We start from the raw sequence: 18,099 nt of genomic DNA on the forward strand, positions 1-18,099 counted from the left end.
CCCACCTTTGCTAATAAAAGTTCACCTCATTTCTGTTTTTTTTAGCCCTCAATAATTCTTTTTCTGGGCAGCCTGGGTGGCTCAGTCGGTAAGGGTTTGCCTTCAGCTGAGGTCATGATCCCAGGGTCCTGAGATCCAGCCAGGCATGGGGCTCCCTGCTTGAGGGAAGCCTGCTCCTCCCTCTCCCACTCCCTGTTTGTGTTCCCTCTCTTTGTCTCTCTCTGTCAAATAAATAAAATCTTTAAAAAGAATAATAACTTTTTCTAAACCTCTTAGGAACTCACAGCCAATGGAAACAGGAGCTGAAAGAAAAAGGAAAACATTAAACTCGGTTTCTAAGGAGCACGACAAGATTCTTACGTTTCTGGGCAGTGCAGTGCAGTGACTTTGAATTCTTGTCGTTAGAGACGTTTTTAATTAGAAAAACAAAAACTGTGAGTGGATTCTTTTAAAGATCTTTAACTCTCGCCGACGAAAAAATTTTTTCTCTGCCTTATTTGCCCTACAGATTGCAAACTCTTCGGGTGAGGTGGAGGACGGGGTTTGTAAACGGCTGCCTGCACTTCAGGCGCTTTTAGCGGATAATAACTGTCCGAGCTTTAGCCAGAAGAGCCGCTCACCTCCTGCTCCCCTCAGCCGGGCTCTGCGACTTCCTAGCCTGTCTCCTCCACATCCTTTAACCCCCCACCACCACCCTTTATCCGTGGACGCGCCGCCGGCCTCGCGTCCCCCCGCGCTGGGCGCTGTGGAACAATCCGTGACGTCATGAGGCCGCGGCTCAATCAGACGCAGCGTTTGGGAAATTTTAAACTTAAAGGCGGGGCGACCCGTGCTCTCGGAAACCCAGAAGGTAGAGCGTCTGGGCCAGTTCTCGGGGGTCTAACCGAGCAGGATGGCGGAGGAAGGGGCTGTGGCGGTCTGCGTGCGGGTCCGGCCGCTCAACAACAGGTACGTAGGCCAGACCCAGACCGGGATCCCTCTGGGGCCTCGGGTGTGGGCCTGAGCCGGAGAGTTCTCGCTGCTCCTTCCCGGTTCCGCGGCTTGGGATCTCGGCCCCTTACCGACTTTGTGTCCCCCTCTGTAAGTGAAGGAGAAGGATCGGAGGATCTGGAAGGCACTTTCCATCTGTAGGAGTCTCTTAAACGTGTTACTCGGGCTGGCCAACGTGAAAGACCTCGCCGCTGGCACCGCACTTTCTCCATCTGAGCCTCCTTACCACACCCCACCCCATTCCTTAAAGGATGTCTTATCGGGTAATTCTTACTGGCACTCATCACAGTTGGTCATTTTGCACCTAACTCTCTCCCTCTTTGCTGTGTACGCCTTGAGAGCAAAGACTAGTCTGTCTTATTGCACTGTATTCCTAGGCACTCAAGACTTCATTCAGTCAATGACTGAATTCAACGTCCGGAACGTTGAATGGCTGAAATTTATCAATCTTTTTTTTTTTTTTTTTTTTTTTTTTTAGTTCAGTGTGCACTATTAAACAGACACTACCATCATTGCCCCTGGGGATCCACATTCTAGGAGGGCAGACAGGAAATGAAGTAAAAAATAGAGAATGTTAAGTTGACATTCATGTTACGGGAGTAATAAATGTTATAGAGAAAAAGCAGAAAGGGGAAGAAATGAAGTCTTTGCTTCTCTAGTCTCTGGCTCTTACCCCAGAATACTAACATACTTTGTGTTTGAAAAATATGTGTTAAATATCACAAGACGTTTAATAAATGACAATATCAAAACGAGGAATTTCCTCTTTTTAAAGGGCTTCTTATCTAATGCATTAGGAGACAGTTACATAAAGAAACCATTACAATACATGGTAAACAAGTGTTATGATAGGTGGAGAGTGTTTGCTAGAGGAGTCATTAATCCCTCTGAGATGACACTAGTGACAGGGGGTGTCAGGAAAATCCCGACACTTCATGAATTAAAGAAGAGTTAAATAACTTAATGGAAAGGTTAGTCAGGGTATTCCAGACACAGAAGGGCTGCATTTCTTATTTCAATGGGGACCTTCAGGTAGCTGTATGGAGTTAGGTATATATCAGAATTTAGAGCAAGATAACATTAAAGAGAGAAAGAAACATGATCCAAGTCTAGTGTGCCATATTAAAAATTTTAGATGGTCTTTTTGAAGTTTTGAGCAAGAGGGACATAATCAGAGTTGCACTTTCAGTGTATCTTTTTACCAATCAGTACCGGGTAGGAGGGTGGAAATGAAGAACTTGACAAGGAAATCTATGAGAAGGCAGGAGGTCACTGGCCCCCACTTAAAAGTGTAGACTCCCCAAAGGTGGATTTTCCATATTTCTCATATATAGTATAAGTCAATACTGTCTTTTAAAGTATTCTTCAGAAGATGGAATCTTTTTTATCTGTCATATAACATGACTTCTATGATCAGTTATACTAAAATGCAGTGTTTTTATTGTTTCAGAGAAGAAGCTCTTGGAGGAGATACCCAAGTTTACTGGAAAACTGACAATAATGCTATTTATCAAGTTGATGGCAGTAAATCCTTCAATTTTGGTAGGCTTATCATAGCATCAAAAGTTAATCTGTTATCCTTTTCCTATTAGGAGTTAAAAGGCTTATCAGTGATAGTGGATTTGTCATTAAAGATCAGACTAAGCCTTATATAAACTGCTTCAGTAGAAACTAAAAAATTGTTCATCCATCATGTATGATAAGTAAGATAATAAACTGATATTTAAAATGAAGTTATAGTCATAGTGCCTTATGGTTGAAACTAACATTCTTTCCTTTCTTCACTAGTTTTTTTGTGGACTAAAACCCCATAAACCCTAAAGTATGTTGCTTAATGTCAATTCATGTTTATGATCTTTCAATTTAGTATATATTTCCCACAGTTATTTTTGAGAAAATTCTTTAAAGAATAAATAGTAAAGATAGTCCTTCATTTTCTGTTGGAATACAGCAGAGACCTACCCTGGCCTTTGTGGAACTTATCATATGGTGAGAAAGACTTTAAACGAGTAATTATACATGTGTTGACATAAGCTTTGGGAGAGTTTACAGCAGGCCTAACTAGTCTAAAAGGATGTTTAAAAGGGTACCACTGATACTGGGACCTGCAGGATAAGTGAGACCTAGCAAAGGCAGAGGGACGTGGAGATTCCGAAGGTTGACAAGGCTGATTTGTGTATTGATTTAATATAGATGCATTGGTGACAGCGTGTCAGACACAGTTCTAAGCGTGTCATACAGATTAACTCAATCCTCCTAACAAGTTTATATTGTAGGTACCTTTCTGTTTCAGTAAGGAACTGAGATAGGCCTGGAGTCACACAGCAAGCAAATGGAAGAGTCAGCCTCTAAATCCAGCCACACTAACATGCGCCGCTTAGACACCTTAGAACAGCATTGAGGTCTTCTCAACAACTTGTAAGAATGGTTAGGTTGTTGAACTAACATTAAACTAGAAAGCCATCATAAAAGGTTTTGGAGCGGGGCGCCTGGGTGGCTCAGTGAGTTGAGCCTCTGCCTTCGGCTTGGGTCGTGGTCCCGGGGTCCTGGGATTGAGCCCCTCATCGGGCTCTCTGCTGAGCAGGGAGCCTGCTTCCCCCTCTCTCTCTCTGCCTGCCTCTCCGCCTACTTGTGATGTCTGTCTGTTAAATAAATAAATAAATAATTTTTTTTTTTTTAAAGTTTTGGAGCAAAGATCTATGGAAGAGAAAATAATTTCTGGTTAAAGGACTATTTTAGAGCATTAATATAATTTTTAAAAAGGTAAAACAATATATCCCAGAGATTAAAAAACCAAGAGTGAGGGATACACAAGCATTCAGACACATGTACTATAGATTCCCAGTAGCTGTGTATGTCCATAGAGGATTTAGAGTTATCCACCCATCTAAAGCAAATGGCATTAAGATTTGAATCATCCTACCATTCTCCTTGCTCTGAAATCATAACCCCTAAGCTGCCTTCAGATGGCACTTTGGTCTTCCATTTTGTTCTGCCAAAATGGCAGATGTGTAGTCAGAATGTAATCAGTCTGACCATTGACTTTCTTGTTAGAGATGGATACATTTCCTTCCTGATTTACAAATCCATTTCTTGTGAGATTTTTAATATGAGACCAGCATTGAAAGAGTAGGCCATTTTTAATGTGCTGATTATGCTAACAAAACCAGAGAACCACATCCTAAACTAGTGAACTCATCAGCATGAATACACTGTAAACCCAGCCTCCTTTAGCAGCCAGCCAACTAGTCATTCCCTGTAACCTTTCAGCTTTTCTCAGGTCTCCTCCATATGTGTGCATTTCTCAGTTTAGTTTGAGGTAGACCTTCTTGTCAAATATGTTATAAACTTTAAAATTTATCAAAGCATAGTAATAGTTCACATTTCATAAGTATTAACCATATATTCATAATAATTCTATGAGGAAGAGAACACATATCCATTTTGCAGATTAGGTAAGTGAGGCACAGAGACGTCAAGCACCTTGCCCAAAGTCACACAGCTTATAAGTGGTAGAACCAGATTTGCAAAAAGTCTGATTCTATACTTCTGAATTCAGCCACTATGTCCTACTGTCTCTTGAAAATGCATAGGATAGCTGAGAAGTCTGATGTGTATTTTTTCTTTGTGAGGACCAACACATCTTACATTATAGAGAAGTATATTTTCAAAGGACCGTAAGATGAAGAGAATATTGTGTCCTAAATATTTTATCTTACCATAGCCTGATAATCTTATTTCTTTGGACAACCACTAGGAAAACAAAGTTGATTTGTTTGATTTAACCACAGTGTATATGTGTATTTTTTTTTTTTAGATCGTGTCTTTCACAGTAATGAAACTACTAAAAATGTGTATGAAGAAATAGCAGTACCAATCATAGATTCTGCCATACAAGGCTACAATGGTTTGTATTCACTGTAGAAATATCTTAGTATGAGTTCTCTATTCAAGTATTAATCGTTTTACACCCCATAGATTCATTTTTAATCTTTGCGTGTATGTGTTTTGTTTTTACAGGTACCATATTTGCCTATGGTCAGACTGCTTCAGGAAAAACATATACCATGATGGGTTCAGAAGATTATTTGGGAGTAATACCCAGAGCAATTCATGACATTTTCCAAAAAATTAAAAAGGTAAATACCTTAGCTAAATTTCTGTTACATATAGGTAAAAGTATTAATAGTCTCTTGTAATGACGAAAGGAAGTAGATTTATAGTTGTCTCTTCATTAGCCATGGGTAAAGAAGGCATAACATAGATTCACTTTTTTCCCCACAAACTTACTTTGTAGAGACTAAAGGCCTTTCAGTCATTCACTTAAATCCTGAAACAATGCCAATCACACCAAAAAGTGGTTGTTGAGGAACAAGAAAATCTTACCAGAATGGTTAGCTCCTCCTTACTTGTTTGTTTACCTACCAGTGATTATTAAGGAGTAGAGAAAGTAGAGGTAAAAAAGGCCAGAATACGCAACCTAACTAAAAGTTTGTTTTAGGTTTATTTTTTCGTTACTGTTTTAATGTCCTTATTTGAGTATCTGTTGGTGGGGTTTTATTTATTTATTTATTTGTTTATTTATTATAGATTTTATTTATTTATTTGACAGAGAGATCACAAGTAGATGGAGAGGCTGGCAGAGAGAGAGATAGAGGGAAGCAGGCTCCCTGCTGAGCAGAGAGCCCGATGCGGGACTCGATCCCAGGACCCTGAGATCATGACCTGAGCCAAAGGCAGTGGCTTAACCCACTGAGCCACCCAGGCGCCCTGGTGGGGTTTTATTTTGAGTTTAGAGAGTTGGACTGGGCATTCCCCTAATTATTTGATACTATACTTTTCATTATTTCTGAAACATATTTTTATATTTTTGTGTTTATCATCAATATTAAACCATATGAGGTTTCATTTCTTGTTTGCTTCACAAAGATAATTTCTGAGAATATTTTAATATCTAATGCTAGCACATAAGTATTCAATATTAGGTTTTTATAAATGGATGATCTCTGATGTTTTTATACATTTATTTTTCCCTCTAGTTTCCTGACAGGGAGTTTCTCTTACGTGTATCTTACATGGAGATATACAACGAAACCATTACAGACTTACTCTGTGACACTCAGAAAATGAAGCCTTTAATAATTCGGGAAGACTTCAATGTGAGTTACAGAGTTGAAATAGCTCTAAAAATAGTTGCTTATTGGGATTATTGTTCTTGAACATTTACCTTTAATTACTATATTTTTTAAACTATCTCCTGTTTTGTTTTATTTTTTCTTTCGTGTTTATAAAGATAACATTTGAACAATATGTATAATTTTAAACATTGGCAACTGTAATATTTTGGTGTACGTACCTTAAAAAAGAACAAAATGGAAGTATCAGGTTAGAATTTGCTGTGCTTTGGTATAGGAAATAAATTGTACATATCATTAGTTTACTTGTTATTTTCATACATTTTCCACCAGTAACTTCCACAAATGAATTCTATTATAGTTGACAACTTCTTTTTGAGATGTACACTTTTTAGTGACTTCTCCTCTACTCTTTTCATAATTAAACTTGTTTCAGAGGAATGTGTATGTGGCTGATCTCACAGAAGAAGTTGTTTACACATCAGAAATGGCTTTGAAGTGGATCACAAAAGGAGAAAGTAAGACTTTATAGTGTATTTCCCCAAAACACTTATAAAAAGTATTCAGTTAAACGTATTTAGGCTTCAAGCCACACTTTTCACTCTTAAAAATAGAAGTTAATGTTTTTCTTTGGATTTTAATGTACACAGCTGAAATATGACTTACTTTTTACAGAGAACAGACATTATGGAATTACAAAAATGAATCAAAGAAGCAGTCGCTCCCATACCATTTTTAGGATGGTAAGTAACTCTCTGTTTGGCCTTTCCAATTAAAAGTACACTAATTTTTTACAAGCTTTCTTTTCTCTCTAGATTTTGGAAAGTAGAGAGAAAGGGGAACCTTCCAATTGTGATGGATCTGTCAAAGTGTCCCATTTGGTAAGTATTGATGGACCACAGTACTGTACTGTATGGGCCAAAGCGTAATTTAATTTGGCTGCTGAATGTTTGGTTTCATAAGGACTGTTAACTGAATCAAACAGGCAAAAACATGCATAAATTAGTAGTTTAACTAGTCTCATTAGTAAACATGGGATTACTAGCTAAAACATAGGAAGAATTCAGAGGGTCTTTCTTCCTGTTATGTTATGGCTGCCTTTCCTAAATTTAGATGGAAGGACTTTTCCTAACCAGAGTTGTTGGAGGGAGATTTTTGATATTCATTTAAGAGTTAAGAGTGTTCTTGGAACAGTGTGGGAAGAGGTTTCTTGGGACAAGAGTGGAAACCGTTCTGTTTTGTTGTTGTTGTTGTTGTTTTGTCTCAGCCAATAGAATTGAGACTCATGAGATCAACAAAAACCTAGCTGGGACTGTTAAACAGTAAATCACATCATTTAAGTATATTCTTAAATATAATAAGAAAATGTTTTATGTTATAAACATAGTGTTTTAGACTATTAATTCCTTGAAGGAAAGAGTGATATCTTAGTCATCTTTATAGCCTCAACACATTATACATAGTTTATATTCAATACCTGTTTGTTGAATAGTGAATATATACATTATGGAAACATTCTTTTTTTGGACCAAGTAAACCTTCCATTTCCTTCTTACTGCAATATATTATTTCTCTCTCTTTTTCTGTGCTTCCTTCCGTTCCTTGCCAATATTCTCTGTTTTCAAGGTCTAAATTTTTTAGCATGTGGGAAATGATGTAGGATTATTCTATACTATTTGAAAATTTCAGGAAAAAAACATCTATAATATGTTTTTTCATTTTCAGATTTGAAAAATCAGTCTTGATTAAATATCTAATTCTAGTTCACCTCAGTTATTTACTTTACAGCATAAAATTTTAGTTAATGGCCTTGCTTTGATTTAGCAACAATAACACAAAACCTAACTTCTGTTTTGTCTTCTAAACCTAATCTGTGATACTTCACTACAATTTTAACATTTCTCTTAATAAATGTTTTTAATACTCTTGACATACTCTTGACATTTGGTAACTTTTTCCATATTCTTTGATGCTATATCAAATGGTACTATAGATACCTTCTGGTCCAATGCTTCACCTTCTCACTTACTCTAAGCATCTTCAGAAGAAATCTTCCCCAAAAAAGTCATTTTCAGGCTCTTTGGAGGTGGCATGCATGCATTTATTTACTTACTTACTTACTTATTTATTTTAGTGTCTTTTGCTCTTTCGGTTCTTAATACCCAGCTTCTTTCAGCTCCATTCCTTCTTTACTCCCTTTGTGGTTTCTTTTTCCTACCCTCCTATCAAAAGCATAGGAGTATTGTGCTGTGGCCTTCTTACTTCTGTTTGCCCTCAGACATCATTGCTATGTTGATGATAGTCAAATATTTATTTTATCTAGAGTTTCTGAGTTCTAATTCATGACTGTAAAGATGATTATAATTGTGTGTCCCACTGTTATTTCAAACTTCAGTGTGTCTAAAACAAAATTAATTTCTTCCTATAGTAATGAGTATTCCTGTTTTCTAGTAGTACCAGTGTTACCCTGGTCACCTAGGTCAGACCCAAGTCAATTCTGACTCATCTTTTTCTGCCTTCCCCTTTTGTCCAGGTATTGACGTTTCTTATTCATTATTCCAATGGGTGTCACACTCATTTAGGCTCTCATCCCTTGAATTACTATATCATTCTCCTAGACCTGGCCTCAAGACTCTAGTTTTCCTTTCTGCAATCTGTTTGCAGATTTTTAATTTTTCTAATATTACTATGTACTGCCCATGTTGTTTCGCCACTCTTAACTAACATACTTTCACTTCCTTCTACTCCTTGTGAGCTCCTCTCTTATGGACACATTGGGCCTCCTGGTGTCTTTGAACAGTGATACTGGTTCCCATCTTTATTCCTTAATTTATGCTGCCTTTCTCACCATTTTGCCCCTTTATTATGGTTCTAGGTCTTCTGTAATATAGATACCATACAAGAAAGATTACACTTTGAGCATTTTGGAGAAAGTGGTGTCTAGATAGGACATAATTAAAGCAGGAGTACATAATTACTGTCCATCCCTGAAAGTGTCCACAGAGAGAGAGAATTTAAATATCTGACCTTGTTTTAATGCATTAAGAATATTTGCCGAAACTTCATCATGTTCTGTACATAGTACAACTCCAAGATTCAAAGAATAAAGAAGATATCCCTCTACCACTTATGTCTCCATGACTACCTCCTTAGCCCAGGCCTCTCACTGAGATTCCTGCAGGACCCTCCTCATTGGACTCCCTCCTTCCACTCTTGCCCCTCTCCAGTCCTCCACCCAGGGACAACAGGCAATCCTTCAGAAAGTTAAATGAGGAGATGTCTGTCACTCTCGTACTAAAGCCTTTCCTGTCATATTTAGAAAATCCAGAGTTCATACTCTTCCTTACACTACCCTCCACAGTCTGACCCCTACCTATTTCTCTTACCTTATATTGTCCTATCTCTCCTTCACCATGCTGCTCTTGTATTTTTTGAATACACCCAGCTCATTACTGCTTTATGACTGAGTGTACTAGCTATTCATTCTATATAGAGTATGATTCCCTTGGTCTTTGCTTGGCTGGCCCTCTCTTCTCTGTCATTCCAGATCCTAGCTTAATGCAAGGCCTTCCCTAACGCCTGGTCCCAAAAACTTGCTCTGTACTTTCCTCTTCCCTCTTCCAGCACTCTTTTTAAATTATCTCTATTACATTTACCATGATGTGTTTATCTGTCTTTTTCTCATTTCTCATGAACGTCCTCCTCTCCCCATCCTGCCTCATGTGGAATAAAAGTTCTGTGAGAACAGAGAACTTATTTGTCTGGTTCATTACCATATCCCTTGCACCTAACACATGACAAGCAGTCACTTTTTTGTCAATAATATTTGTGATGGGACGCCTGGGTGGCTCAGTGGGTTAAGCCGCTGCCTTCGGCTCAGGTCTGATCTCAGGGTCCTGGGATCGAGCCCCGCATCGGGCTCTCTGCTCAGCAGGGAGCCTGCTTCCCTCTCTCTCTCTCTCTGCCTGCCTCTCCATCTACTTGTGATTTCTCTCTGTAAAATAAATAAATAAAAATCTTTAAAAAAAAAAAAATAATAATAATAATAATATTTGTGAAATGAAGAAGAGACCCATGCTTTTAAAGATGCTGCAGTGTAGTCATAGACATAAATGACTAGCTCGGCACAGGAAGTACTAAGGATTAAGCGTATCTTTAAAGACCACTGGGTACGCTGTTGAAAGAACAGCTCATTCAAGGTGTGAGAGAGGAAGGATAAAGGTGGCAAAGTTTTACTAAGGAGGTAAAAATCAACTTTGGTCCTGAATAAAGAGTAGGGACAGAATAGAACATTAGAACTGAATAAACAAGGGAATGGTGAAAGGTAGCTCTTGGAAGTATAGAAATACATGAGGCATTTAAGGCATAGCGAGTAGGTCAGCTAGAATTCTGACTAATGGGTAGATTTAAGGCTGGAGCAACACAAGTCCCAGATTGTGAAGAATCATATTCACTGGTAAGGTTTTGAAATTTGTGTGTGAAATGGAGAACCTATTCTGAGAGCATTATAGGGGATATATCATAAAGAAGGAACAAGGTATACAGATGAATTTGACTCAGAAAGGGGAAAGCCTAATTAGCGCAATGAAAGACAAGCATCTAGATGGGGTATGCAAATAAGCTGTGTATTAAAATTTGTTCTTTCAGTAGTTGGGTTTTTTTAGTTCAAGTTAGACTTAGTTCAAATTATCTACCTTTCATCTATCTTACAGAATTTGGTTGACCTTGCAGGCAGTGAAAGAGCTGCTCAAACAGGCGCTGAAGGTAATGGAAACTTATAAACGTGTTGTTCTCAATGTCATCTTGTTCTTTTACAGAATTAAAAAAAAATGCTACTTACACTTTAGAAACTAATAAATTTAGTAATTTTGTGATGAAAGTCTTTAATATAAAAAGCAGCTTCTGGGGGCGCCTATGTGGCCCAATCAGTTGGGTGTCCAGCTTCAGATTTCAGTTTAGGTCATGATCTAATGGTTGTGACATCAAGCACTGTATTAGGCTCCCACTGGGCATGGAACCTGCTTGAGATTTTCTCTCTCCCTCCCCTTACCCCTCTCATATTCTCTCTCTTTCTCAAAAATTTCAAAAAAAAAAATTTTTTTTAAGTCCATTTAAAAGCAGCTTCTATATCTGGCAAATTATCTATTTTGGGCTTCTATAGCATCAGTTAAAAAACTAAAACCATGCAGTTGATAGGATTGCATAGCTGCAAAGCTTGTGAGAGTGCCATGAAAACCATCTAGATTTTCATAATTAGTAAGGAAATTCAGAAGGGTGGTGGAGTACAAAGTTAATATACAGACATTAATAACTCATAATACAAACAACAAGTTGGAACATTTAGTGTACAAAAAGACTCCATCCATTTACAGTCTTAATAATGACTTAAGAGATCTAATACCTAAGTAGAAACTCAACAAAAAGTACCCAAGGCCAAAATAAAGAACACTTTAAAACAGACCTAAAGGACATAATCTAATACTTAAACAAATGGAAAAGCATGCTTAGATGGGAAGTTTCATAATCATGAAGATGTCAAACCTTTCTATGTCAATTTCCTATAGCCTGACACAGAGACTGCTCATCTGAGCATGGCCTACATCCACCAAACCAGTGGATCCTGCAACTAATTGGCCAAACTAATCTAATGGCCCTCTGTGAACAAGAAATACATGCTCGTGTTTTAAGCTGGCATGTTACAGCAGTGTAATAGCAGTAGCTGAATCATGCTCCGGTGAAATAGCAGGTGTCCAAAATATTTGTTGTAATACTTTCTGCATATGTGGTAGATTGAAATCTTGCATGTCCCTCAATAGGGTGCTGAGCGAATAAATTCTGATACATCCATTCAGTGGAATTTTATGCTATAAAAAAGAATGAAAAACACCAATGTTTACTGATAGGCTATATTGCCAAGCTTAAAAAAAAAAAATACAAATTAGCCTATATAATGTGCTACTATTAGTATAAAAAGGAAAAGGAAGAAATAAATGTATGTGAACTTGTATTTGTAAAAATCTCTACAAGAGTAGAATAATAAAAGTGGTTTCCTGGTAGGAGGATAGATCTGTTTGGATGTAGCACAGGAGTAGGAGAGAGCTTTTTCAGTGTTCTTTTGGATTTTTTGGACATATGAGCCATGTGAGCATTAATTTAAAAATTAGAATATTGTTGGTGGTGAGCTGATAGGAATTAATTTGATTAGTCTATAGTTGCCTATATTTGGAGGTTTGGAAAAAAAAACAGATTTGAACTGAGGAGTTAGGCTCTCTTAGGAAATGAACTTTTCTTCCCTCTAATTCTTTTTTTTCTTAGCCATCTGTTTCTTTTTGCTCTTTCTCTCAGGTGATAACATTTTTAGTTTACTTAATAGGCTGGAGGAATAGGGAGAGAGCTCCTTTTACTAGAGGTATTAAAAGTGGGCTCAGGGCGCCTGGGTGGCTTAGTGGGTTAAGCCTCTGCCTTCGGCTCAGATCATGATCTCAGGGTCCTGGGATCGAGTCCTGCATGGGGCTCTCTGCTTGGCGGGGAGCCTGCTTTCTCCCTCTCTCTCTCTCTGCCTGCCTCTCTGCCTACTTGTGATCTCTCTCTGTCAAATAAGTAAGTAAAATCTTTAAAAGAAAAGAAAAGTGGGCTCAGATCTAATCCAAAGTAGAGACTACAATCTGACCCTTTAATTTCTAATTTCTTTTATGACTTACTGATAAATAAGTTCATCATCTAATACAGAGGTTAACTTTAGATTTCATATTTGCCTAATAAATGCAGGTGTGCGACTCAAGGAAGGCTGTAATATAAATAGAAGTTTATTTATTTTGGGACAAGTGATCAAGAAACTTAGTGATGGACAAGTTGGGTAAGTTTATTCCATTGTACATTTACCTATTGTACTTAAGGTTGAAAATTATAGTACTTTAGTAACACTCAAATAATGTACTGATATCTTCCCTGTATTAAAAACCTTTTGTGATTCTGTGAGCATGGCTAGCTTCTTAGACATATGACTGTAACCTACTAAATTTACTTTTTTATCTTAAATATAATTTAGTTAGTAGTTTTGATATGCCTCGTGTAACCTATAAAGAATTAATTTTTAAACTATACCTAATTTAAGGTTCTGCATTAAAACCAATCACATTTGTTGTATAAAAATTCTACTATTTTTTTTTCCCAAACCCCTTTCTCACTAAGCGGTTTCATAAATTATCGAGATAGTAAATTAACACGAATTCTCCAGAATTCCTTGGGAGGAAATGCAAAGACACGTATTATCTGCACAATTACTCCAGTGTCTTTTGATGAAACCCTTTCTACTCTACAGGTGAGTTTGATTTTTATTTCAATATGGGGGAAAATCATGTTTAAGCAGAAAAATTACACACTGAAATTAGACATTTTTTTAAAATTACATAACATACCTTTTGCAATAAAACTGACATATTGCCTACTAAATACTATTCCTTTATTTTCCCAAATTTCAATCATTCATATCCCAGCTCCATAATTTTTGCCACATCCAACACTTCTTTATAAAAAAAACTCACTTTTTCTATTTATTACAGAAGGAAACTGTGTCAGTCCAATGAATGAAAAAGTAGTATCACTTTCAACAAATAGGTGAAACAAAAAACACGTGTGTGTGTGTGTGTGTGTGTCTGTGTGTCTGTGTGTATTTATAACAAAGTAATTCTTGAACTGCTAGCTGGTTGTTGCTTATCTTTGCTCTGAGCCTATGGCTTACATTTTCTGTTAAAAAAAAGTGGGGGGGATGAGAAGTGTCAGTGAACAGCTGTCTCAATCAAGGATTCAGTGTTATTTAGTGGTCACCTTCATGGACCCACTTACAGTTACTTCTGCTGTTCACACGCTAAGAAATATTATTCTAAATAGTTATCGAGCACTGCGTCAGAGAAACAAAGAAAGTATAGTCCCTGACTTCACAATTTATAGCATCAAAATTTAGAGCCTTAGAGGAAGATGAGACCTGTCTTCCAATGTGATTGCCTTGGATTAATTAACTATTAATAAGTAGACTAGAGTTCAGAGGAAGGAGAGATAAGTTCAAGTGGAAGCAAAGCTTCAGGATAGAGGGGGCAGTTGTGCTGGACTTGAGGGGTGGCTGGGATTCCAGTAAGCCAGTGTTTGTAGGCTCTCTGTTAGCATCCATCCATCTTCAAGATATTTCCTTCACTCTTCTGAGGACTAGCAGCCAAGGTAAGCTACAAGAACATGGACTAATCTACCATGTTCAAAAGTATTAAGCCACCAAGGAAGAGTATTGATCTTTCTTTATAAAACTTAATTATAAAAAACCTAAATATTATTAATTATGTTAATTTTTTATATTGAACACTTAGCACTCATATCTTTCCCCAGTTTGCCAGCACTGCCAAATATATGAAGAATACTCCTTATGTTAATGAGGTATCAAGTGATGAAGCTCTCCTGAAAAGATATAGAAAAGAAATAATGGATCTTAAGAAACAGTTAGAGGAGGTATGTATGAACCATGTATTTCAGTAAAGATCAGGGACAGATTGAGAACTAAGATCTGCCCACATGCCCAGAGATTCTTAATTCATCAGTATCCAAGGTCTGTAACCTAATTTAAAACATCCTTCAAGGACAGAGAAATCAACTCATAAAAATTTTGGTTTAATTTACTATAAACTAAAATCTTAGGTTTCTTGAAATTATTTTAGATTTTGTTTTTCATTTCCAAAGGGCAAAATTTGAGATTTTCAAATGAGCCAAGTAGAAACATTCTTTCTAAAATGTCACAAATACATAGGGAATTAGGTTAAAAAGAAAGCCCATGTATAGTTACTTAAAACCTTATTTTTTGTATTTTCACAGTATCTTGAATTCTTACCTGAAGGTAAAGTCTAATAAAGTAGCATAATCAGTTGTCATTGTAATTTGTTTGTGTTAACCATTGTGGTTTTATATTTTGTAAAAACCTTGTATTTTAGTTATCTTTTTTAAAATAAGTTAAAATTTTAAAAAAGTAAAATAGAATGAGCTAAAATATCCAATGGAAGTCTTATGAAAACATCTGTTCTTTTACCATAGGTATTTAAGTCTCTGCTTTTATGACTTTTCTGCCTATTATTTATATATTTATAGGCAGTTAATAGAATGGCTTTAACAGCCTTGCTATAATCTTATATATAGTATCTAGAATACACAGGAAGAAATGTGTATTTTATTTTATTTTAGGTTTGAGAAATTACTGATTATAGTAACTGCCATAGTAGTAGTATTTTGTAGGTAGGGTCTATTTCATTTCAATAAAGTCCAATGCAGGGTTCGATCTTACAACACTGAGATCATGACCTTAACTCAAATTAAGAGTCAGACACTTAACTGACTGAGCAACCCAAGAGCTCCTACATACAAATTTAATATTCTATTCTTTTAAGTTACTTTCAAGATTTTTAAATCTACTACATTTATTATTAACATAACTTAATATTACATTCTATAGGTTTCTTTAGAGACTCGGGCCCAGGCCATGGAAAAAGACCAGTTGGCCCAACTTCTAGAAGAAAAAGATTTGCTTCAAAAAGTACAGATTGAGAAAATTCAGAACTTAACACGGATGCTGGTAACCTCTTCTTCCCTCACATCACAACAGGAGTTAAAGGTAAAACTTAAAACATGACAGCTCAGACTTGTTATACAAAGACTAGGATTGGTATTCCTGTATGTTTATTACATAGTTACACATTTCTTATCCTTTAATATAGTATATTCAGAAAACCCAGAACATTTTGTGTGTTAGTCTATTCATCAGCAAAACCTAAGAGTTCATTAAATATACTGATCTCTAATCCCTTAGGATCTAGAGATCCTAATTCAAGAAGTCTGAAATACAAGGAATCTATATAAATATGCTTCTTAAGAAATTCTAATGAAGTTGATCAGGTGATTAAGAACCATCCCTATCTAGGTTGAATGATAATATTTTCTATTTAAAGATACAGAAATATTAATCTCAAGAAAATTGATCTAGAATATAGATCAACATAGTGATCACAGTTCTGACTTCTAGTATATGTAGTTTTTGTTTTTACTAGAGCTGGGGGTATTTTCAGTCCAGTAGGCACTTTTTGACTGATGGTATCATGATTAAAAGGATGGCCTCTGGGGGCACCTGGGTGGCTCAGTAGGTTAAAGCCTCTGCCTTCGGCTCAGGTTATGGTCCCAGGGTCCTGGGATCGAGTCCCACATCGGGCTCTCTGCTCGGCAGGGGGCCTGCTTTCTCCCCTCTCTCTCTCTGCCTGCCTCTCCGCCTACTTGTGATCTCTGTCAAATAAATAAATAAAATCTTTAAAAAAAAAAAAAAAAAAAAAAAAAGGATGGCCTCTGGAGCTTGTCTGCCTGGATTTGAATCCTGGTGCTGTCGATTCCTAATTCTTTACCTTAGGCAATTTCTTAAATCCACTTTGCTACAGTTTCTTTATCTATGAGATAGCTTGATTCCCAACTCCTAGGATTGTTACGATAATTAGGTGAAATAATACATAGAATGTGCTCAACACTACATTTTCCAAATCCTCAATAAATGAATGGTCTAAAGATAATTATTAATAGTATGAATAAACATTATATTCAAGTCACCATACTAGGTATATAAAAGACATTCCAAGAGCTATTTGTTGACTGAGTGTTGAATAAGAAGCAGCCCAGTGGAACTTTCAGGGAAGAACATTTCAGGAAGAGATCCACATGTAAAAAAGCTTGGAGTCATAAAAACAACATAATGTATCCCTTAGACTTAAAATGTTTTGGTGGCAGGAGCATTTTAAATCCTAGAATTTGAGGATTTGAACATTGCATTATGCTAAGGGCAAGGAAACGTCTGGTAGGTAACAGGATAACAGTTGTATTTCAGAAAGGTATGGCAGCTTATGTGCATCAGATTGGTTGGGGCTCTACAAGGACTGTAACTCTGGAGATGGAAAAAAATGGGTAAATTGTAGACCTATGTGGGAGATAGACTCAACAGGACTTCGTGATTATTTACATGTACGGGGCAGAGAGAGAGAGAACGGTATCCAGAATGATTTGCAAATATTGCTGGGTAGCTGGTAGCAGTAGTCATTGTTAAGGAACACCGAATGAAGAGCAGTGCATCTCTCGGGGTTTTATTTGGGACATCTCCAGTTTAAGGTTTCAGACAATGAAAGATGTGAGGTAGAGTTATCAATTTGGACATTAGCTACTGCAGATCTAAGTCAAGTCATGGGAATGAATGGGCTTGTTCTGAGAGCATGTTAGGAATGAAAAGAAGACCATACCCCAGAACAACTTTTAGATAAAGGTAGAAGAATCCCAAAAGGAGCCAGGATTCGCTCTAGAGTTAAGAAGGAAGCCGGGTGAATTGTGGTCACTTAGGGAAGAGAATATTTCAGAGAGGTAGTGGTCAGCGGTGTCCCATTTTGCTAAGAAGTTAATTAAGATAAATATAGACAAAAACTTTTGGGATTTGGAAACAAAAACTCATTTACAAAGCAATTTGAGTTACGAACTAGGAGGGAAACCCACCTTACAGAGGGTTGAGATGACCCCAAGGGATGAGATCATGAACATAGTAGAGGGGATTGATCTCAGAAAAAAAGAATCATTTGTAGATCAGCTCACCTATAAAAAAGATGTAGTAATAGGATAGTTAGAAGGATCAAGTAAGAGGAGATAGTACTTATATCTCACAGAGGCTCAGGAGAAGAATGGTAGCTGTGCAATATGGAAAAACACAAGCAGAGGAGGAGAAACCAGCAAAGCCAAATGAGTGGTGAGGACAGCTAGCTGGGTGGGATTAGCAACAGGAGACAGGTGTTCCTGAAAGGATGCGGAAGGAGTAGACAAATGATGAAGAAAGAGCACAAAAGAGAATCAAAAAGAAACTTGTAGCCAGAGAGAAGTAAGGAGTGAAGGGTTTGTTTTTTAAAAACCAAAAGCAGGGGCGCCT

At 37.1% G+C, this 18,099-nt stretch overlaps 1 protein-coding gene across 3 annotated transcripts in view; it reads left to right on the top strand.

Annotated features, from left to right (window-relative positions):
- Window positions 1–804: 804 nt before the first annotated feature.
- CENPE (centromere protein E) overlaps window positions 805–18,099 on the top strand; it is a 77,126-nt gene continuing 59,831 nt past the window's right edge. For all 3 annotated transcript variants that reach the window (XM_059171807.1, XM_059171789.1, XM_059171799.1), the window contains exons 1-13: window positions 805–948; window positions 2,441–2,532; window positions 4,808–4,897; window positions 5,011–5,129; window positions 6,030–6,149; window positions 6,562–6,643; window positions 6,801–6,868; window positions 6,941–7,006; window positions 10,838–10,889; window positions 12,894–12,981; window positions 13,317–13,446; window positions 14,502–14,621; window positions 15,613–15,771. In XM_059171807.1, coding sequence (XP_059027790.1) covers window positions 893–948; window positions 2,441–2,532; window positions 4,808–4,897; window positions 5,011–5,129; window positions 6,030–6,149; window positions 6,562–6,643; window positions 6,801–6,868; window positions 6,941–7,006; window positions 10,838–10,889; window positions 12,894–12,981; window positions 13,317–13,446; window positions 14,502–14,621; window positions 15,613–15,771 — 1,242 coding nt within the window. In that variant the 5' untranslated portion in view covers window positions 805–892. The remainder of the gene's footprint in view (window positions 949–2,440; window positions 2,533–4,807; window positions 4,898–5,010; window positions 5,130–6,029; window positions 6,150–6,561; window positions 6,644–6,800; window positions 6,869–6,940; window positions 7,007–10,837; window positions 10,890–12,893; window positions 12,982–13,316; window positions 13,447–14,501; window positions 14,622–15,612; window positions 15,772–18,099) is intronic.

Source organism: Mustela lutreola, chromosome 1, assembly GCF_030435805.1.
Source record: "Mustela lutreola isolate mMusLut2 chromosome 1, mMusLut2.pri, whole genome shotgun sequence".
NCBI lineage: Eukaryota > Metazoa > Chordata > Mammalia > Carnivora > Mustelidae > Mustela > Mustela lutreola.